The sequence below is a fragment of the Bufo gargarizans genome, chromosome 9 (assembly GCF_014858855.1).
Source record: "Bufo gargarizans isolate SCDJY-AF-19 chromosome 9, ASM1485885v1, whole genome shotgun sequence".
NCBI lineage: Eukaryota > Metazoa > Chordata > Amphibia > Anura > Bufonidae > Bufo > Bufo gargarizans.
In genome coordinates, this window is record NC_058088.1 from 196,227,902 (window position 1) to 196,250,192 (window position 22,291).

The 22,291-nt window shown below is 50.5% G+C and overlaps 2 protein-coding genes across 4 annotated transcripts in view; one reads left to right on the forward strand and one right to left on the reverse strand.

Annotated features, from left to right (window-relative positions):
* The first annotated feature begins 482 nt into the window (after window positions 1–482).
* Window positions 483–12,389, forward strand: EGFL7 (EGF like domain multiple 7). 3 transcript variants are annotated; one of them, XM_044268767.1, is made up of 10 exons: window positions 484–640; window positions 2,603–2,648; window positions 5,552–5,712; window positions 7,154–7,276; window positions 7,898–8,004; window positions 8,672–8,767; window positions 8,843–9,025; window positions 9,940–10,004; window positions 10,820–10,979; window positions 11,909–12,389. In XM_044268767.1, exons 3-10 carry the CDS (start codon window positions 5,630–5,632, stop codon window positions 11,929–11,931), a joined length of 840 nt encoding a protein of 279 aa, XP_044124702.1. In that variant the 5' UTR covers window positions 484–640; window positions 2,603–2,648; window positions 5,552–5,629; the 3' UTR covers window positions 11,932–12,389. The 3 variants fall into 3 exon arrangements, with proteins under 3 accessions (XP_044124699.1, XP_044124702.1, XP_044124701.1); XM_044268764.1 differs by lacking the exon at window positions 11,909–12,389 and having other exon boundaries at window positions 483–640; window positions 10,820–11,902; XM_044268766.1 differs by lacking the exons at window positions 484–640; window positions 2,603–2,648; window positions 11,909–12,389 and adding an exon at window positions 3,389–3,836 and having other exon boundaries at window positions 10,820–11,902.
* A 191-nt stretch (window positions 12,390–12,580) lies between these two features.
* Window positions 12,581–22,291, reverse strand: part of AGPAT2 (1-acylglycerol-3-phosphate O-acyltransferase 2) — a 23,032-nt gene continuing 13,321 nt past the window's right edge. The window contains exons 3-6 of the mRNA XM_044268768.1: window positions 19,348–19,523; window positions 19,093–19,188; window positions 14,393–14,465; window positions 12,581–13,880 (exon numbers count right to left, since the gene is read on the reverse strand). Of these exons, the coding sequence (XP_044124703.1) occupies window positions 13,717–13,880; window positions 14,393–14,465; window positions 19,093–19,188; window positions 19,348–19,523 (509 nt within the window). The 3' untranslated portion in view covers window positions 12,581–13,716. The remainder of the gene's footprint in view (window positions 13,881–14,392; window positions 14,466–19,092; window positions 19,189–19,347; window positions 19,524–22,291) is intronic.

Here is a 22,291-nt window from a genome sequence, read left to right on the forward strand (position 1 = left end):
GAGAGTTTCTAGTACAGGTTGTGTGTAACAATACAGGATTCTAAAGGCATATTAATAAAAGTAAAGTTTTAATTACACAAAAGACACATGATAAAAAAATAGGTTTATGCTTTTGAGGGGAGAACCTTGGGGGGAGTTAGAGGGTCCCAGCAGAAGCCCATGGAGACCACCGGCCGCTGCCTGTCAGGGCACATCTGGTATCCTGTAGAGGATATCCATTCTGACACCTCTCATCTATGTGACATGCCGTGTGGTGGCCCCCGGGCCTGTAGGGCCGACACTTCCTTGAAGTCCCATTCTCTAAACAAACAGGTCCCCATTATGGTCCGGCGCTGAGGACAATCTCATCAGGACCGCGGCCGCCAAAGTGTTTGTTCTACCAGAAAAGCTTTATCAGCCCCAAACACACACAGGATTTCCTCTCCTGAAGTGTCCAGCCCAATCCTGATTTATACAGGAAGGGGGGCCGAAAACGGTCCCTTTCGGACATTTAAAGTAAAGTGACTGAGGCTTTAAAGCAGTTCCAGGGTGGGACACAAGGAGACCTCAAGGTCCTCTGAAGAGCCTCTTCTCCTTCCAAGATGAGCAGGTCTAAGGAGCCCGGAGTGCCATGGGGGCCGTCGCCCTCCTCTCCCTGCAGGTAAGGTCCCCTCTATCACTGCCGCCTTCTGCCCCTTCAGCCCTCACTTGTTTTCTCTGCTGCCTGAGGAGCCTTTAGTGCAGCATTTACACCAGAGCCTTCAGCTGACACCACTGATTCACTTTCTGACAAGCAAAAGATTTAATGCAATGTCTCTGCAGGGATCGCTTTATCTTCATGTTTTATTCTCTTATGAACATTTTTTTGTGTTTCTTATTTTTGGCCAAATGACATTTGTGTATAGTGTGTCCTCCGTCTGGTGCTCTGCGCCCTGTCAAGTGCGGTATACGCTGCGCCTGCGTGCTGTGCGCTCCGTGTACTGTCCATTGGTGTACACACTGCCCCCCGTCCAGTGCTGTGCACCCCTATGCCCCGTCTAGTGCTGTACACCCTGCCCCCATCCAGTGCTGTGTGCCCCATGCACTGCTGTACGCTCTGCACCCCTTGCCCTGTCCAGTGCTGTGCACCCCTATGCCCCGTCTACTGCTGTACACCATGCCCCCCATCCAGTGCTGTGTGCCCCATGCACTGCTGTACACTCTGCACCCCATGCCCTGTCCAGTGCTGTGCACCCCTATGCCCCGTCTAGTGCTGTGCACCCCTATGCCCCGTCTAGTGCTGTACACCCTGCCCCCCATCCAGTGCTGTGTGCCCCATCCACTGCTGTACGCTCTGCACCCCATGCCCTGTCCAGTGCTGTACGCCCTATGCCCCATTTGGTGCTGTGCTCCCCGTGCCCCGTCAGGTGGTATGAACCCTGTGCACTGTCCAGTGCTGTACACCCTGCCCCCCCCCCCCCATGCACTGCTGTACGCTCTGCGCCCCATGCCCTGTCCAGTGCTGTGTGCCCCATGCACTGCTGTACGCTCTGCGCCCCATGCCCTGTCCAGTGCTGTGCGCCCTGTCCAGTGCACCCTGCCCCATGCCCTGTCCTGTGTGCCGTCCCCTATCCGGTGCTGTACGCCCTGCGCCCCGGCCATTGCTGTGCTCCCTGCGCCCCGTCTAGTGCTGTGCGCCCCACATGCAGGGATTATATGTTATGCAGCTATTAGAAAAGGATTTTACTGATGTTTTTGTAGCGTATAAATTATTGTTCTAATGGCAGCCAATCGGGATCCAGCTTTCATCCGTGCACACAATGATCACTCCCTTCTGATTGGCTCTTTGATATTTCACGGCTTAGCTGTGAAATATCTCCGAGCGCCAGATGTCCGTGGCAGACCCGCCTCGCTGCTCGGTTATTATCTCCTTGTTAAGTGCCAATCTGGAATGTTTGTGGTTCCCTCCGTGTCCCAGGCGGGCGGCCTCGGCTCTCTGGGATTAGGCTACTTTCACACTGGTGTTTCTGGGTCCGCTTGTGAGATCCGTTCAGGGCTGTAATGAGCGGCCCCAAAACGGATCAGTTTTTCCCCTGAGGATCCGCTCAGAATGCATCAGTTTGCCTCCGTTCTGCTCTGGAGGCAGCTTGCAGCGTTTCGATGTCCGCCTGACGATGCGGAGCCAAACGGATCCGTCCTGACTTACAATGTAAATCAATGGGGACGGATCCGTTTTCACTGACACAATCTGGTGCGATTGAAACCATTGACTTTCAGTGTAAGTCAGGACGGTCCGTTTGCATTATCATGGTAATCTGATAGATCTGTTCTGAACGGATACAAGCGTTTGCGTTATAGGTGCGGATCCGTCTGTGCAGATACCACCTTATACGGGCTGCAGCCGCGCTCTCTGCGGGGTTTATAGGGTTAAGTAACACGCTCATTATATACACTGTGTTGTCGGGGGGTAGGTTGTGGTAGCGTTGTCGCCTGCATTGACCCCCCTGTAGTCTGGACGGCAGCCCGTCCTCCGCACTCGGGCTGCGCCGCTCGGGTCGTCCTCTATAAATACTCCATTAAATATAGGACTTAGCAGGAGGCGCAGTTTTCCCAGGCTGAACGTCTTCTCTTTTCCTCCCTGCAGTCACATGAGAAGGAGCCGGCGCCGAGGATTCCCGGGAGAAGACGCGGTGAGTGCAGAAGGGACTGTGATAAGCGGCGCCGTTTCTGCCCCTGTTCTCACTGTGCAGGAATGGCGGCTAAGAGCAGTGAGCGCTGGGCCTGTCAGGGTCTCCTGTTCTCCCAGCAGGGAGGGTTTTCTCCCATAGTGATAAATTCTGCAGGTTATTACACCACTGACCTGTCTATAGAGATCTGCAGAACATCGCTCTGTCCTCTCTACCTCCTGACAGATACAGTGATATATCCTGCAGGTTATTACACCACTGACCTGTCTATAGAGATCTGCAGAACATAGCTCTGTCCTCTCTACCTCCTGACAGATACAGTGATATGTCCTGCAGATTATTACACCACTGACCTGTCTATAGAGATCTGCAGAACATCGCTCTGTCCTCTCTATCTCCTGACAGATACAGTGATATATCCTGCAGATTATTACACCACTGACCTGTCTATAGAGATCTGCAGAACATCGCTCTGTCCTCTCTACCTCCTGACAGATACAGTGATATATCCTGCAGGTTATTACACCACTGACCTGTCTATAGAGATCTGCAGAACATTGCTCTGTCCTCTCTATCTCCTGACAGATACATAGTGATATGTCCTGCAGATTATTACACCACTGACCTGTCTATAGAGATCTGCAGAACATCGCTCTGTCCTCTCTACCTCCTGACAGATATAGTGATATATCCTGCAGGTTATTACACCACTGACCTGTCTATAGAGATCTGCAGAACATTGCTCTGTCCTCTCTACCTCCTGACAGATACACAGTGATATATCCTGCAGATTATTACACCTCTGACCCATCTAGAGATCTGCAGCACATTGCTCTGCCCCCTCGCAGAGGGCACCTGCAGGTTGCGGAGCTCCAGGTCTCCTCGCCCCATCATCTGCTGCCTCTGGCGAGGGGTCCAGGCTGCAGCAGGAGGGGAGGGGGCCCAGGTGATCATCTGTGTGATGTCATGTAAGTGCTGGGCCCCATCCAATGGGAGGAGGAGGGGGGCATTCCCTCTGGCACGTGGGGGAGGGGGCCCCAAGAACTCCCTGTCACTTTCCACTACAGATCAATGTATAGTTCACTCCATGGATTAAACCAACAACCCAGCGGCAATTACCATCTCCAGGGACGAGTGTATCTGAGCCCCATGGATAGCTGATTGTGCCCCGTCCTGCACCTGGGAGTAACAGTGAGTACAGCCTCCGCTCTTCCTTGTATCCTGGCAGTGCAGGAGTTAAGCGCGCTGTCATTGCACTTGTAGCTGCAGTCTGAACTGGGTCCAGTGCATGTTGGGATGTGTAGTCCAAGAGTAGATCCACTGGGCTGGTGGTAATGCTGGGACCTATGGTCCCTCAGGGGTCACTTACAGACTGGTTGCTTCCTCTGATTGTTAACCCCATGATTGCTGTGCCTCCATATTCTGTGTCATAACTTCTACGCACTTTGTACTGGCTTCCAGTTCTCCCAGTGCTGTACCCCCCCTTCCCCAGTACATCACTCACAGGGTCTTATATTAATAGTGAGGGGCTCCAGATGGCGGCCTATGTTCTGTGTCACATTGCACGCCCCCCCCCCAGTGTATGGGTCCATTGTCCAGATCAAGGAGAGGGGCGGCCCTGGGATTGCTGACTTTTACTTGGCCCGCTCCCCTTGGGAATGAAAAGGTTAATTACATCCAACAATATTGCAGCTGTCAGTCTAATGGAAAGCAGAACCTGGGGGGGGGGGGGTCTCACAGAACCTGCTGGATTGGGTACCGGCCCTTTAAAAACCCTGTTTGTAAGTCTGTATCAGCTGATAGTGTTGAGACATAATTACAATTGTCATGTGATAATTGGATACATTGTATCAGTGTATTGGGGGGGATCGGGGATAGTGCCAGGAATGTGCTGCCCCCAGCAGAACTGAGAGTGCTGCTCCGCAGTGCCGCCTGCTGGCTGTCTGGTGGTACTGCGTCTCTGGAGGGTAATAAATAATCTGTAATTAATCTTTTACCACTGCCCCCGATGCTGATCGACCCTCCATTGCCAGCACAGTGTGGGGCCCCTGTTATTAGGGGCCCGGCTCATGTGGTGTGGCAGACTCCTCGCCTGCGACCCTTTATTACAGATTATAAGTGCATTCTCAGGCCTGACCCCAGACAGCTGCGATGTGACAATGATGGGAGTGCTGCCGATCACAGGCCATTAACTACTCATCTGTCATCTGCCAGCTCAGACCGTGAGAGACATTTACTCATAGTCACCAGAGACCATGCACTGCTGAGCTGTGTATCTAATCCTATCCTGTGTGATACTGTCTGCTGAGCTGTGTATCTAATCCTATCCTGTGTGATACGGTCTGCTGTGCCCGCTGAATCTAATCTTGTGTGATACGGTCTGCTGTGCCCGCTGTATCTAATCTTGTGTGATATGGTCTGCTGTGCCCGCTGTATCTAATCTTGTGTGATACGGTCTGCTGTGCCCGGTGTATCTAATCTTGTGTGATATGGTCTGCTGTGCCCGCTGTATCTAATCTTGTGTGATACGGTCTGCTGTGCCCGGTGTATCTAATCTTGTGTGATACGGTCTGCTGTGCCCGCTGTATCTAATCTTGTGTGATACGGTCTGTTGTGCCCGCTGTATCTAATCCTGTGTGATACGGTCTGCTGTGCCCGCTGTATCTAATCTTGTGTGATACGGTCTGCTGTGCCCGCTGTATCTAATCTTGTGTGATACGGTCTGCTGTGCCCGCTGCCCTGTCTTTGGGTGCTCTTCCTGATCATGTATGTACAGCGGTGCGCCCCTCGTCTTCCTCCTCCTCCCCTGCTGTATTACACGTGTGTTCATCTGCTATAGTTTAGCGCTCGTCTCGGAGGTAAATGTGAATTGGCGCCGCTGATCGCTCGTGTGCTTTGTGTTTCAGGGGTTTCCTCCAGAGCCGGGGGCCGCAGAACTCCAAGGACTCTCCATCCAGTAATCCTCCGGGGGACACGAGGGGAGAATGTGGGGAGTAGTCGCCTGCTGGGTCACCGGCTGCCTGCTCATCCTGGAGGCCTCGGCCGCTGATCTCCTCTACCGCTCCGGGTAAGACCCTCGTCCTCTGACTCTCATGGGGGGGTCTCCCCTCTGTCATGGACCCCGATGCTTTACAAGGAGGCCCTCCGGATCCTGCGGTGTGGGGGGGAGGAAGTGACAACATAATGATCATAAACCATAAAGCCGCTTTCATGGCATGCTGGGAGTTGTAGTTCGCAGGTGTGGAGAAGCTATGGGAGGGTCAGATAATGAAGGACGACGGCAGAATAATTAATATCTGATCTGTTAATAAATGGCGGCACAACCTGCTCCCTGTGTTGTCAGGACCTGTCCTCGGTGGCCCCTCCCACTGTGGGTGTGGCCTGACAGGTAGATGGAATCCTTCCCTCAGTCCGGAGGTGACATGTGGTTTCCATTACGTACCGTTATACACAGGTCTGTCGCCTCGGATGACCTGCAGGGATGAGAAGGGGTTAATCGCTGCTCGTTATAATTAATAGTCTTTATGGCACCGATAAAACTGTGCTGATTGCGGCGAGGACCCTCCATCGCTGTAGAAGGTAAAGGGGGATATCAGATTTTCGGAGATATGGAGCTGAGAGAGTGGGGGTCCACATTCCGATGGGGGGGATTGTTCCTGGCGCAGAATGTAATCCAGGAGTGATGGGGGCTGTAAAAGGGGTTTTATGAGAAATCTCAGTTTTTATAAACGTGCGATTGGAGAGGAGGTTAAGGGGAACCATACGTGGCGGCTCCGCCGGAGGGGCTCAGCCAATATCCATGCCTCTACATGCAGGACTCCGCATCGGGATGTGTTCACACACCGCCACGGAACTGCGCAAATTCAATGTGTCCTGTAAAAACTGCAAGCGCATCGAAAAACACAGCAGTGCTGCGTCTGAATACGCGCTGATGCTCGCGGTCTGCTCCCCTCCCCCGCCCAGGCGGATGACTGGAAGATGGTCCTGGCAGCGCGCTCCGGGGCCTCTTATCGTCTGCACGTTATCGCTAATTACACATCCCGCCGATTACAGGTAATTGCACTTATCAGACGCCCTCGGCGGCAGGTCACAGCCCGCGATCCTCCGGCCCCAGCAGATTACACCGCAACTACAACCCCCAGGCTGTCAGCCCATGCTTGGAAATGGAGTCTCAGCTGCCGGTTGCTGGGAGTTGTAGTCCAGTGAAATGTTACGTTACTTTGATGCATTTCTCTCCGCCCCTCCATCGTCTGTGTGGTGCCGTCTCCCGCAGGCGTCGGTCACCTCGTGCGCAGTATGGCTCCATCCAGTCAGGGGCCAGGCTCTGGGGGTCCATGAGGTCAGACATAATCCGCCATTCATCTCCTATCCTGTGGTCGCTGCTCATAGGATAAGGCGCCATCTAGTGGGCACATCAGCGCTCTGCTGCACGTTTATAATAATACCGTTTTTTATGATTTTCTTGTGGGATTTCACTGATAAATAACTTTCATCTCTGACGTTTCCAGAAGGCGGATTTGTTCTTCCGGCGGTCAGACTGGATTCGTGTCCGCGACGCAGTCGTTCGTTCAGCCGGTTCACAAGCCGCTGATCACCATGTGTGAGGGGCACAGAGCCTGCAGCACGTACAGGTCAGTGGTTGTTTTATGTTCACAGCGCCAATTTCATTCAGGTTTCTGCATTAAAGGGCATCTGTCAGCAGTTCCGTCCCTCTGACAACGGCTGACCTCTCACATGTGCTCCCGCCAGCTGAAGACTTCAGTGATGGTCCCATGTTCATATGTGCCCGCATTACTAAGAAAAATTATGTTTTAATGTATGCAAATGAGCCCCTAGGAGCAATGGGGGCGTTGCTGTTGCACATAGAGGCTCAGCTCTCTACACTGTGATTGACAGGGCCAGGCTGTGTAAATGAGATCACACCTGCCTGTTCATCAAAGTGCAGAGAGCAGAGCCTCTAGGTGTAATGGCAACGCCCCCATTGCTCCTAGGGGCTCATTTGCATACATTAAAACATAATTTTTCTCAGCAGTGCGGGCACATGTGAACATGGGGACCAACACGGATGTCCTCAGCTGCCGAGCGCACATGTAACAGGTCAGCCGGTGTCGGAGGGACAGAACTGCTGACAGATGCCCTTGTAAGGGACCAGGACCACCCAAGGCTGGCGAGCTGTCAGCCATTTTGCGCCCCTTCACCCATTCGTCACACTGTGTCAGCAGCCGCTATTTCTTGCGTTTTTTCCTCTGTAGAACGACGTACAAGATTTCGTACAGACAAGTATCTACGAAAACGTCGCTGCCGCTGTACACGTGCTGCCCGGGCTGGAGGAGGACGGATGCTCACCGCTGTAACAAAGGTAACGCAGTCCTTGTATACAGGGACAGAGCTCCGCCCCTTGTGCGCACAGGCGTTGGCGCTGTAAGCCCCGCCCATTCTGTAGCACAATATAGAAATGTTTAGTGATAACGATTGGAGGGCTGATAATCCAGCATTTCCACTTACTGGTTGCGTCTCCGACATTCCCATCACGCAGCGAGTCCTGCAGCTGTTGCCCGTTATTTGCGCATTTCAGGGCTTGTACTTTTGCCGCAGGCCGTCAGAGTCCATGACGTGCCCCATTGTGTCACCGCCAATTACATATGGCCCCCCGGAAATGGCTACAAAGTGTCTCAGTCATAAAAGCCTTTGATGTTGTGCAGACAGAAGTAATTGATTATAGCGTAGAATCGGCCGTAAAGCGTCTGGGGGGGGGGGGGGGGGGGGGTCTGATGTTTCTGCAGCCGCCATCACACCAGGCACTGGGGCCTCAGGACTGACCGGTGTCCAGCCAAGAGCTTCTGCAGCAGCTGTAGTGATTTGCAGACTGTAGAGTTCCTGGTATTGGTCAGAAGACGCCTGAAATCTGTCCACCAGAGGAGGACGGGGGCGGCAAAGCCTGAGTCCATGATTTATATCAACCGCAGGGGTCTCCAGGGATGAGGGGTGTCATGTGACTGATGTAACGCTTATCCTTCCTCCTGCAGGGACTTGTCGGCTTCCATGTCAGAATGAAGGAACTTGTGTCGGCCACAACAGGTGCCAGTGCGCTGAGGGCTGGAGTGGAAGCCACTGCCAGACAGGTAGGACACGTGGTGCGGCGGTAGAACGTGCGACGTGCCGCTCAGCAGCTCAGTCTCCTCTCCTGTGCTCTCCAGATGTGAACGAGTGTCAGAGCGGTTGGCACCGCTGCTCTCAAAGCTGCATCAACACCTCAGGAAGTTTCCGCTGCGGCTGCCATAGAGGATTCAGCCTTTCTGATGATGGGAAGTCGTGTCGTAAAGTGGAAGAACCTGCAACTGCTCCGCCAGCACCCCCCCAATCGTCAGTGAATGGCACAGGTCAGTTTAATGCCACCTTGTGGACAAGACGTGGAGCTACAAGCCGGTCAGAAAATGTCAGATGGATCTGGAGATGATTAATCTGAACATTTTGGCGCGGTTGGTGCACCCCTCCTTTTAGGTGCAGACGCTTCATATTCGCAGATTCTCCACATCCAGCCTCAATGCGTAATAATGGCTCAGATCTGGAGCACGCGCGCGTCTGCTGTTTCCAGAGCCAAAAGGAAACTTGAATCTTCTGGGTCACAGCATTACACATGGGTGAGAAGAGATGATGAGAGTTGTACTACAGTCCCGGAGGCCTGTGAGGTTGGTGGCTGCACATTATTACTTTTGGTACGCGCTGTGACACATCAAACTCGTACCGTGAGTAATAATGCGCAGCTGCCGACGCGACCATCGGAGATCGATTTACGTAGAGGATGAACCTGCGGAACCAGTCACCGAACAGCCGTCTCCGAGCCGAAGCCCAGGAAATGCCAATCCTGGAGTCGTCCTCTTCAGCCACGTTCATAATAAGCAGGTTACATCTCCTCCTGGGAAAGCTGGGTGCCAGCTCCAGAATGGCATAACGGGGTAGACCTGCCGTTCAGGAGTGGGGGAAAGCTGATGTGGCGGCCATAGTGGTTGTCACTCAGCTTTCCTACATAAGCATATGGTTGAAAATAATATAACCGTGTGATCCTGGAGGACGACTTACAGGAATGGAAATAAAATGTCCACGATGAATGGTCACCCAGCTTTCCCAGTGTCCTGAAAGGAGCCGGGGAATGAGCATTTCACCCTCTTTAGGGGTTCAGGAAAGCTGGGTGACCGCTCCTGTGGATGCCGTAATGGCTGCCATAATTCTTGTCTCTCCTTCCTTCCCAAGATGCTTTCTGTGACGTTCACTAACGCTCTGTCCTGTCCATTAGGAGACGCAGAAACCGTGTGGCGAGAAATGCAAGAACTTAGGAGCAAAATCGAGGTCCTAGAGCAGGTGAGAGCGATGTCCGGGCCAGTCTAGCAGAGGGAGGGACACGACTGCACAATGGCTGCCGCGAGCAGAAGGACTGTGGTGTTTACACTGCAGTCTCTTCGGGCCCCTGGAGCCCCATGCGGATTCCTGCTGGGTGCACCTGGATTGGTTCAGACAGAAGTACAGGTGCCTCAGAAACAAGCGCTAAACGCAGACCCCTCAGTCCCTGTCTCGCTGTATTTCTCACATGCCACACAGCAAATTCCGTACAGCCATGTAGTATTGCAGCACAGCACACGGCTTTTGCCATCTGGCATGTGACAGTCCCGCCATATTGAGCCGTGTGCGACCAGCCTCATACTTAAAGGGGAAGACATCAGCGGACTAAGTCGTGATTGATTCCTTTGAAGTCACTTCTTAGTTTTCCACTTCACTAGATAAACATAAAATACATCCGCAAAAACTTCCACTAGGCATCGGCCCACCGGGAAATTTCCCTGAACTGCCAATCCGCCCCTGGTGACCGCCATCTGTTAGCATCCACTGTCATACGTGATGTGCAGTAAAGTGGCGGCACAGACTGGTGTCATCACAGCGCAGGCTCAGAGATTCACAATGTGAAGCGTACAGAGCCCTGAGCCGCCGGCAGCCATTACATAGGTGTGGACCTCCGCTATAGATAGACCTCATCATCCTGGTGGGCTGGAGATACTGAGGACGACATCTGGTGCAGACTGCAGTTTAAACATGGCGTGCACTGATCGTCTGTGAATATGAAGGGGCGTGTCCCTTGTATCACAGGGGGGTCACCCTGTTCTTGTGCTCTCTCCCTACAGAAACTGCAGTTGGTTTTGGCTCCATTTCATGGCCTGTCGACTGTGTCCCCTGAAGATAGCCCGGGCCCCATCACCTTCCTAACGCATTCCTTCCAGCAACTCGACAGGATAGACTCGCTCAGCGAGCAGATCTCATTCCTGGAAGAGCGTCTGGAGACATGTAAGTACGACACACGCCTGTCAGTCCCATGAAAACACAAGGATTCGGACATTTCCCAAATAGAAAGTGGTGACGTTTTAGGCCGCCCCACAGATTCCTGGCCTCTATATCACATCATTAGTGACGACGGTCTCCATCTGTCCTGGTGCGGAGATCAGGACCGCGCACAGCCCCGGCGCGGACATGTTGGTTTGCTCAGTAATTAGTTTGGGTTTCCAGGCTCCGCGTGTTTATTTCAGCCTCACATCCACTTTTACGGCTCGGCTTCTGCTTGGACATTATGATGAGATTCCTGCGCTTATTAGGACGGCGCCAATAATCGGAAATCACAATCTGTCCTTGATCTTAATCCAAACCTCGTCAAGGCTCATGAAGCTTCTGCCTCTGAGAGGATGTAAGGGCCGCGCGAAGCGCACGTTTAAATATCCCATTAGACGTGACAATTATTGAATATTTTCCCAACAGCGATCTCCACGGGACTGGAAACCATAAACTCCTGGAACGTGCGACATCTACAATAGACTCTGCCCTCCTGGGAGGGCGGCTGAACGCAGGCTCACTGGTAATTACACCGCAGCGCAGAATCATTATACTGAAGCGGGGTAATAAGCCGTCATACACCAGCCACGTAGGAAAGTCAAGCTGCCGGTAGTATAGCGATATTAGAGACGTGGCCTCTGTCCTCCTCCAAGCAACCAAACCTTTGTGCTGAACAATTCCATATGATGATACAAATCCATCCATTGTACATTTCTGCTGCCTGCAGTGACCACCACCAGGGGGAGCTCTCTGCATATTGCTATAGGAGCAGTGGCTGCAGAAAGAACAGAGTGTCGGGCCGTCACTGGGCTCCCCGAGCTTCTTGGTGACCTCGCCTCGTTTAGGTCACTGTGATGCATTTACATTATTATTATTTTTTCTCATTTTAGGTTCCTGTAAGAATGACCTCTGACCTCCACAAGTAATGGGACACATCAGGGCTGTGGATGAGCAGCTCGGAAATGTCTGTCGGCTCTGGGTATCTCACAGCGTTATACCGTTCACCAGGCTCTGCAGGAAGGAAATACCGGACGTTACTGCGCATCGCGCCATGCTGCCGTCTGATTATAACGGCTTGTGTGCGCTGGTCGCCGCTCATGACACGTTATATGAACAGGAGGGTAGCGCTATTACAGGCTGTGTCTGTTTTCGACGACAGGAGAGAGAAGACACATCACAGCCGCATCAATGAAGGAGGGAAGAAACGGCAGTAACCCCCGTTCAGGACACAGCAGGTGGCGGTTGTCGCGACACTAGTCCTTTATCACTATTGTTTCACGGTACTGGACTCAGATTTGTAGAAATAACTTGTATTTTATGACCGATTTGTTTGAATATTTTGCTGCACAATAAAATATAATCTGCACCAAAGTGATGTTGTCCTTTAAAAACCCAGTAATGGGCGGAGCTCTGAGAGTGATGTCACAACAGATAGGAGTCTGGGCTGAGCGCCCCATTTATGGAACCTCGAACCCTTCCTAATGGGTGCGGCCTCAGCGTATAGTGGAGCTGCCCTTTTACCCTTACAGTATATTGAATGGGGGGGATAAAATCCACAGAACGGCGTTTGGCTGGTTTTATTGAAGGCACTCCGGTTCGATTAAGAACATTTGCTACAACAACAACCAAGTCACCGATTCCCCTAAAAGATTAGAAACCTGGACAATTCCAGCACATTCCAACACATCGATTATCAGGAAGCACATAAGGGGCCCCGCGCGTCCGCGTGGGTGCCGAGGTGGAGCCCCCTAAAGGGGGAAACCCAGTAATGAAATAAATAAAAACATTGTGCACCTGCTTCCGAAATGGTCCAACCCAGATGTACGGGATGGGTTTGTAGACGTGGGTTTCCCCTTTAAGGTTGGAATGTTATAACAAAGCTTTGGCAACATGAATGTATAAAAGTACATGGAGACAACGTGTATAGAAGACGTGGTGTGAACAGTGCACAGTAACACACGTCCGCTTCCTATAATAACCGCAGAATCAGCACATAGAATAGAGAAGCTCATGTGCCATGGGGGCCCCAGCGTCTCGGAGTGACATGGACACTTACCTCCAGAGGTGGTCCCCCGGTAAAGCTGTAGGTGCCCGCACATGGCGATAACCAATGGTTCTATTATCAGAATGGGTATTCAGCAATAGGGGTGGATGGTGCAGGTATCCAGAACCCCTGGCTGGTTACATTCGGCACAGACTATGGCGGCCAAATCTGTGAGCTCCTCAGCAGCAGCTCCTGGGTTCAGTAAGTTGTGTCCCAATTACAGAGTCTCTTAAAGAACTTTACAAATAGAGAGAGTTGGTGCCCGGAGAGCCCTCCGCTCAGTGCTGAGCCCATGTACATTTCTATTATGAGGCCAAATATTGCTCTCTGCTTGACATGACATGGACCTCGCTGTGGTCCACCATAGTCTAGCATCACGGAGGGCTCACCGTTCAGGCATCAATACCCTCTGGCATCATCAGGTCCTCAGATCATATGTGACTTTTGGTCACTTGTGTAGGAACTTGGTCCAGTCCCTAAAATAATAAAGATGTAAAGTGAAACTTTGAGGCACTTCCAAAGTTTCTCTGACACAAAGCAATGAAGCAGCTTGGGTGACTTTTCACCTCACAAGTTGAGAGGTGCGAGCACTTGGTGCATGAGACCTGCGCAGCACAGTCCATTAAGGCTCCGATTCTCAGTCTTTCAGCAGCTCTATTGTCTTGAGGAGCTTTGTTTTATGGGGGTGTAAGGTTTACCGGAGAGTCTGAAGAAGACCTGCCTCATGTCGTTGAAGCAGCGTTCTGTAAGGCCCGAGATGTCCTCTTCCTTCAATCCTGAAATGTCTATTTTCGGAAGGACTTCTACTTTGATTATTCCTGAAAGTTTAAAGAAGAAAAAGGTTAACAAAACGAAGAATCTCCCAGAAGAAAGGGGCAAACAAGTTCAGCACCAAGACTGGGGACTGGGGCCTCCAAGACCTTGGACTAAATTTAGTAGGAACCAGCAGGCCAAAGTCCTAATCATGACCGATTATGAATGGGTGGTCAAAGAGGAGGAACTGCGCAGGTACAGTGGCCACAGACTTCTACCTCTCTAGTTATATATTCTATGGCGCGTAACGCCCTCTGGAGAGAGCAGGCGGCTTGTCTGATATTTGCTGCTACATTGAGGGCAAATGGCAAAAAAACGACTGGAACGACCAAGAGATGCAGCAAGCGGATGGTGGGGAATCTGACCCCATTTTTCTGCTCCTCCGCATAACCCTGTATCATCCTAGATCTGCACCAGTTTGCGTTCCACAAATGTGAGACAAATCTCTGCGCCCCCTCCAGACCCAGAAAGCAAATAATCCCCCCATCCATACAAGACCGTAAATCTCAGCACGTACCGCCCGTGAATAAACTCTTCTTCTTGTCGTAGAAGCTGGTGAAGGAGGAATAAACCACCGGGATGATGGGAACCTGCAAAAGAGAGAATGACAGGGAGCGGACATCTACAACCGCAGCAAGAGTCTGCTACAATGTGTCAGGGAAGTCACGTCACCTCAATGTGAGGACACCAGACATCTGTGCTTCATAATACAGTGTATCTAATCCTGTCATGTGTGATACTGTCTGCTGAGCTGTGTATCTAATGCCAGCACGGTGGCTTAGTGGTAAGCTCTGGGGTCCAGGGTTCAAATCCAACCAAGGACAACATCTGCATGGAGTCTGTAGTCTCCCTGTGTTTGTGTGGGTTTCCTCCGGGTTCTCCGGTTTCCTCCCACACTCCAAAGACAGACTGGAATCTAGATTGTGAGCTCCTGGGGACAGAGTAATGAGAATGTCTGTACAGCGCTGTGGAATATGTCAGTGATATATAAGTGATGTGTCTGTACAGCGCTGTGGAATATGTCAGTGATATATAAGTGATGAGAATGTCTGTACAGCGCTGTGGAATATGTCAGTGATATAGAAGGGATGAGAATGTCTGTACAGCGCTGTGGAATATGTCAGTGATATATAAGTGATGAGAATGTCTGTACAGCGCTGTGGAATATGTCAGTGATATATAAGTGATGAGAATGTCTGTACAGCGCTGTGGAATATGTCAGTGATATATAAGTGATGAGAATGTCTGTACAGCGCTGTGGAATATGTCAGTGATATATAAGTGATGAGAATGTCTGTACAGCGCTGTGGAATATGTCAGTGATATATAAGTGATGAGAATGTCTGTACAGCGCTGTGGAATATGTCAGTGATATATAAGGGATGAGAATGTCTGTACAGCGCTGTGGAATATGTCAGCGATATATAAGTGATGAGAATGTCTGTACAGCGCTGTGTAATATGTCAGCGATATATAAGTGATGAGAATGTCTGTACAGCGCTGCGGAATATGTCAGTGATATATAAGTGATGAGAATGTCTGTACAGCGCTGTGGAATATGTCAGTGATATATAAGGGATGAGAATGTCTGTACAGCGCTGTGGAATATGTCAGTGATATATAAGTGATGAGAATGTCTGTACAGCGCTGTGGAATATGTCAGTGATATATAAGGGATGAGAATGTCTGTACAGCGCTGTGGAATATGTCAGCGATATATAAGTGATGAGAATGTCTGTACAGCGCTGTGTAATATGTCAGCGATATATAAGTGATGAGAATGTCTGTACAGCGCTGCGGAATATGTCAGTGATATATAAGTGATGAGAATGTCTGTACAGCGCTGTGGAATATGTCAGTGATATATAAGGGATGAGAATGTCTGTACAGCGCTGTGGAATATGTCAGTGATATATAAGTGATGGGAATGTCTGTACAGCGCTGTGGAATATGTCAGCGATATATAAGTGATGAGAATGTCTGTACAGCACTGTGGAATATGTCAGTGATATATAAGTGATGAGAATGTCTGTACAGCGCTGTGGAATATGTCAGTGATATATAAGTGATGAGAATGTCTGTACAGCGCTGTGGAATATGTCAGTGATATATAAGTGATGAGAATGTCTGTACAGCGCTGTGGAATATGTCAGTGATATATAAGTGATGAGAATGTCTGTACAGCGCTGTGGAATATGTCAGTGATATATAAGGGATGAGAATGTCTGTACAGCGCTGTGGAATATGTCAGCGATATATAAGTGATGAGAATGTCTGTACAGCGCTGTGGAATATGTCAGCGATATATAAGTGATGAGAATGTCTGTACAGCGCTGCGGAATATGTCAGTGATATATAAGGGATGAGAATGTCTGTACAGCGCTGTGGAATATGTCAGTGCTATATAAGTGATGAGAATGTCTGTACAGCGCTGTGGAATATGTCAGTGCTATATAAGGGATGAGAAGGTCTGTACAGCGCTGTGGAATATGTCAGTGCTATATAAGGGATGAGAAGGTCTGTACAGCGCTGTGGAATATGTCAGTGATATATAAGTGATGAGAAGGTCTGTACAGCGCTGTGGAATATGTCAGTGATATATAAGTGATGAGAATGTCTGTACAGTGCTGTGGAATATGTCAGTGATATATAAGTGATGAGAATGTCTGTACAGCGCTGTGGAATAAGTCAGTGATATATAAGTGATGAGAATGTCTGTACAGCGCTGTGGAATATGTCAGTGATATATAAGTGTGAATAATAAAATGAATAAAATCTAATCCTATCCTGTGTGATACTGTCTGCTGAGCTGTGTATCTAATCCCATCCTGTGTGATAGTCTGCTGAGCTGTGTATCTAATCCTATCCTGTGTGATACTGCCTGCTGAGCTGTGTATCTAATCCTATCCTGTGTGATACTGCCTGCTGAGCTGTGTATCTAATCCTATCCTGTGTGATACGGTCTGCTGAGCTGTGTATCTAATCCTATCCTGTGTGATACTGTCTGCTGAGCTGTGTATCTAATCCTATCCTGTGTGATACTGTCTGCTGAGCTGTGTATCTAATCCTATCCTGTGTGATACTGCTGAGCTGTGTATCTAATCCCATCCTGTGTGATACTCTGCTGAGCTGTGTATCTAATCCTATCCTGTGTGATACTGTCTGCTGAGCTGTGTATCTAATCCTATCCTGTGTGATACTGTCTGCTGAGCTGTGTATCTAATCCTATCCTGTGTGATACTCTGCTGAGCTGTGTATCTAATCCTATCCTGTGTGATACTCTGCTGAGCTGTGTATCTAATCCTATCCTGTGTGATACTCTGCTGAGCTGTGTATCTAATCCTATCCTGTGTGATACTGACTGCTGAGCTGTGTATCTAATCCTATCCTGTGTGATACTCTGCTGAGCTGTGTATCTAATCCTATCCTGTGTGATACTGTCTGCTGAGCTGTGTATCTAATCCTATCCTGTGTGATACTGACTGCTGAGCTGTGTATCTAATCCTATCCTGTGTGATACTGACTGCTGAGCTGTGTATCTAATCCTATCCTGTGTGATACTGTCTGCTGAGCTGTGTATCTAATCCTATCCTGTGTGATACTCTGCTGAGCTGTGTATGTAATCCTGTCCTGTGTGATACTGTCTGCTGAGCTGTGTATCTAATCCTATCCTGTGTGATACTGTCTGCTGAGCTGTGTATCTAATCCTATCCTGTGTGATACTGACTGCTGAGCTGTGTATCTAATCCTATCCTGTGTGATACTGTCTGCTGAGCTGTGTATCTAATCCTATCCTGTGTGATACTGACTGCTGAGCTGTGTATCTAATCCTATCCTGTGTGATACTGACTGCTGAGCTGTGTATCTAATCCTATCCTGTGTGATACTGTCTGCTGAGCTGTGTATCTAATCCTATCCTGTGTGATACTCTGCTGAGCTGTGTATGTAATCCTGTCCTGTGTGATACTGTCTGCTGAGCTGTGTATCTAATCCTATCCTGTGTGATACTTACTGCTGAGCTGTGTATCTAATCCTATCCTGTGTGATACTGACTGCTGAGCTGTGTATCTAATCCTATCCTGTGTGATACTGTCTGCTGAGCTGTGTATCTAATCCTATCCTGTGTGATACTGTCTGCTGAGCTGTGTATCTAATCCTCTCCTGTGTGATACTGTCTGCTGAGCTGTGTATCTAATCCTGTCCTGTGTGATACTGTCTGCTGAGCTGTGTATCTAATCCTAGCCTGTGTGATACTCTGCTGAGCTGTGTATCTAATCCTCTCCTGTGTGATACTGTCTGCTGAGCTGTGTATCTAATCCTGTCCTGTGTGATACTGTCTGCTGAGCTGTGTATCTAATCCTAGCCTGTGTGATACTCTGCTGAGCTGTGTATCTAATCCTATCCTGTGTGATACTGTCTGCTGAGCTGTGTATCTAATCCTGTCCTGTGTGATACTGTCTGCTGAGCTGTGTATCTAATCCTAGCCTGTGTGATACTCTGCTGAGCTGTGTATCTAATCCTAGCCTGTGTGATACTGTCTGCTGAGCTGTGTATCTAATCTTATCCTGTGTGATACTGTCTGCTGAGCTGTGTATCTAATCCTATCCTGTGTGATACTGTCTGCTGAGCTGTGTATCTAATCCTGTCCTGTGTGATACTGTCTGCTGAGCTGTGTATCTAATCCTAGCCTGTGTGATACTCTGCTGAGCTGTGTATCTAATCCTAGCCTGTGTGATACTGTCTGCTGAGCTGTGTATCTAATCTTATCCTGTGTGATACTGTCTGCTGAGCTGTGTATCTAATCCTAGCCTGGGTGATACTCTGCTGAGCTGTGTATCTAATCCTATCCTGTGTGATACTCCTGCTGAGCTGTGTATCTAATCCTATCCTTGTGATACGCCTGCGAGCTGTGTATCTAATCCTATCCTGTGTGATACTGCCTGCTGAGCTGTGTATCTAATCCTATCCTGTGTGATACTGTCTGCTGAGCTGTGTATCTAATCCTATCCTGTGTGATACTCTGCTGAGCTGTGTATGTAAGGTCTCATTTTGATGGCCCTATGCTGTCTGCACATATGTGGCTCCGTTTTCGTGCGGATTAGATGCAGACCTATTCCGTGTAATGCAGACGCGTCTACACCAGATCTGTCTTCCAGCCCGATCGGCTGCGGTAAATCCGGGCGCCGTCTCCTCCCGTCACCGCCGCCCGGTTCTTACCTTCGCCTGAAGCGCCAGATGAAAGGCTCCTTTCTTGAAGGGCAGCAGATCTCCGCTGTTATTCCGGGTGCCTTCAGGATACACCCAGACCTTCAACTACAGAGAAATACAGGAGTGAGTGACGGGAGATCGCACTGGAAGTATCACGTATGACGCCATTTAATCAGCGTCACGTGTTTTGTGTAGTTTTGCCGCGGTTCGCACGGTCAGCATTTTATAAAGACTCAGGGGCCCATTAACCCGGGCACTGCTTACATTGTCATCTGTCATGGCTTGCGCTACCCCGGCCATGATAGACTTGGCGTCACGTGTGTGTTTCCTGTTGATATAAATGACCCCCCCGAGATAGGTGATGAGGCCCACGGAGCCGGCAAACATCAGCTCCCTCTTGGCGATCTGCACGCAGCGAGGCGGCAGGATTTCCATCAAACCTGCAAGAGACGTAAGAGGGACGGGTGGTACATTGTAACGACAACCTACAGAGGTGTGAGCAGCAGTGTGGGTGGAGCTGCCCTTTAACCCCGATCACATACTGGTGCATTGTGGGTGGAGCTGCCCTTTAACCCCGATCACATACTGGTGCATTGTGGGTGGAGCTGCCCTTTAACCCCGATCACATACTGGTGCATTGTGGGTGGAGCTGCCCTTTAACCCCGATCACATACTGGTGCATTGTGGGTGGAGCTGCCCTTTAACCCCGATCACATACTGGTGCATTGTGGGTGGAGCTGCCCTTTAACCCCGATCACATACTGGTGCATTGTGGGTGGAGCTGCCCTTTAACCCCGATCACATACTGGTGCATTGTGGGTGGAGCTGCCCTTTAACCCCGATCACATACTGGTGCATTGTGGGTGGAGCTGCCCTTTATCCACAATCACATACTGGTGCATTGTGGGTGGAGCTGCCCTTTAACCCCGATCACATACTGGTGCATTGTGGGTGGAGCTGCCCTTTAACCCCGATCACATACTGGTGCATTGTGGGTGGAGCTGCCCTTTAACCCCGATCACATACTGGTGCATTGTGGGTGGAGCTGCCCTTTAACCTCGATCACATACTGGTGCATTGTGGGTGGAGCTGCCCTTTATCCACAATCACATACTGGTGCATTGTGGGTGGAGCTGCCCTTTAACCCTGATCACATACTGGTGCATTGTGGGTGGAGCTGGCCTTTAACCCTGATCACATACTGGTGCATTGTGGGTGGAGCTGCCCTTTAACCCTGATCACATAGCGTCTATAAGCAGTAATCACGCGCCGTCAGCGAATCATGGGGTCAGAAGAAGAGGAAGAACCGACCACCAATGACACGCGACGTCTGCAGACGTAATGAGGTCCACGCTGTATCCACATGACGGGAAAAAGCTAAAACCAATGTCCCACACAGCAGAGGAAGGGCTCCTTTAGTCTTATATAAACAAATAAAAAGTTCTCATCATTTTCAAGATCTCCGCTTGCTGTCAAAACATGAACTTGCAGAGATCTAATACTCCGCAGGGCTAAGGGTTTGTTACAATGGGTCAGGTCAATCTATGAGCCTGGAGTCCAGCGCACGGGAAATGGAAACATGGGAAGTATCAGGTCTGTGCAGGTGGAAGCAATCTATTGACAGCAAGCAGAGATCTTAGAAACTGTTTGTGAACCCTATACACCATTTACTGGCATAAAAAAACTGAAATAAAAAAAAAAATATATATTTTTTTAAACAGGACAATTTTGTGCACAAATGAGCGACCTCTCTGGGGCTCCCCTGTATCCTCTGCCTAAGGGCTCATGCACATGGCTGTTGCCCCGCCGTGGCCATATGGCGGGTCCGGTGCACCGGTCGTGTGCACCCTGCATCATGGATGTGGACCCATTCACTTGACTGGGTCCGCAAAACTGGAGATGCGGTGCGGAAGCACGGATCAGAACCCTACGGAAGCACTATGGTGTGCCTCCGCACCGCAGAAAAGTAGTGCATGCAATACCTTTTTGCAGTGTGGACTGTCAGATGCGGATCGCGGACCCCATTCAATTGAATGGGTCCGCGATCCGCATGCGGCTGCCCCATGTCAGTGCACGGGCATGGCGGACCACAGCACGGGCATATAGGAGAGCTGGAGACGCCCTGCTGTGGATGGTGCGGCTGCCGCCAGCAGTGGAGGGGTTACTGACAGACGACCCGGAGCTGCCGTGTTGTTAGCCACATGATGCACCTGTGAGGACTTCTGCCAGCGCCATTTGTGACCTAACCATGCGGTCACTTTGATTAGACCGCGCGCCTGATCTCCAGACATTCCCTCCGCTGCAGCGAGGATGTGATTAATGGCCGCCGCTCACCGGCATACACTGAGGTAACGCGGCCAAACAGCGTCCCAGATTATCAGGGAGCGGCCAGGAAACAGTCACGTAACGGGCGAGAACCTCCAGGAAGAAAATTCCAATAATCCGGTATAGGGCTCATGCACACAAACATACAGTCTGGTCCGTAAATATTGGGACATGGACACAATGTAACATTATCGGCTCTATACACCACCACAATGGACGAGACAAGCTGTGCTTTACCTGCAGACTGTCAGAGCTGTACCCGCAGACTGTCAGCCGTACCCGCAGACTGTCGGCCATACCCGCAGACTGTCGGCCGTACCCGCAGACTGTCGGCTGTACCCGCAGACTGTCAGCTGTACCCGCAGACTGTCAGAGCTGTACCCGCAGACTGTCAGCCGTACCCGCAGACTGTCAGCCGTACCCGCAGACTGTCGGCCGTACCCGCAGACTGTCGGCTTTACCTGCAGACTGTCAGCTTTACCTGCAGACTGTCAGCTCTACCTGCAGACTGTCAGCTCTACCTGCAGACTGTCAGCTCTACCTGCAGACTGTCAGATTTACCTGCAGACTGTCAGCTCTACCTGCAGACTGTCAGCTCTACCCGCAGACTGTCAGATTTACCTGCAGACTGTCAGCTTTACCTGCAGACTGTCAGCTGTACCCACAGACTGTCAGCTGTACCCGCAGACTGTCGGCTTTACCCGCAGACTGTCAGCTCTACCTGCAGACTGTCGGCTCTACCTGCAGACTGTCGGCTCTACCTGCAGACTGTCAGCTCTACCCGCAGACTGTCAGCTGTACACGCAGACTGTCGGCTTTACCTGCAGACTGTCGGCTCTACCTGCAGACTGTCAGCTGTACACGCAGACTGTCAGCTCTACCT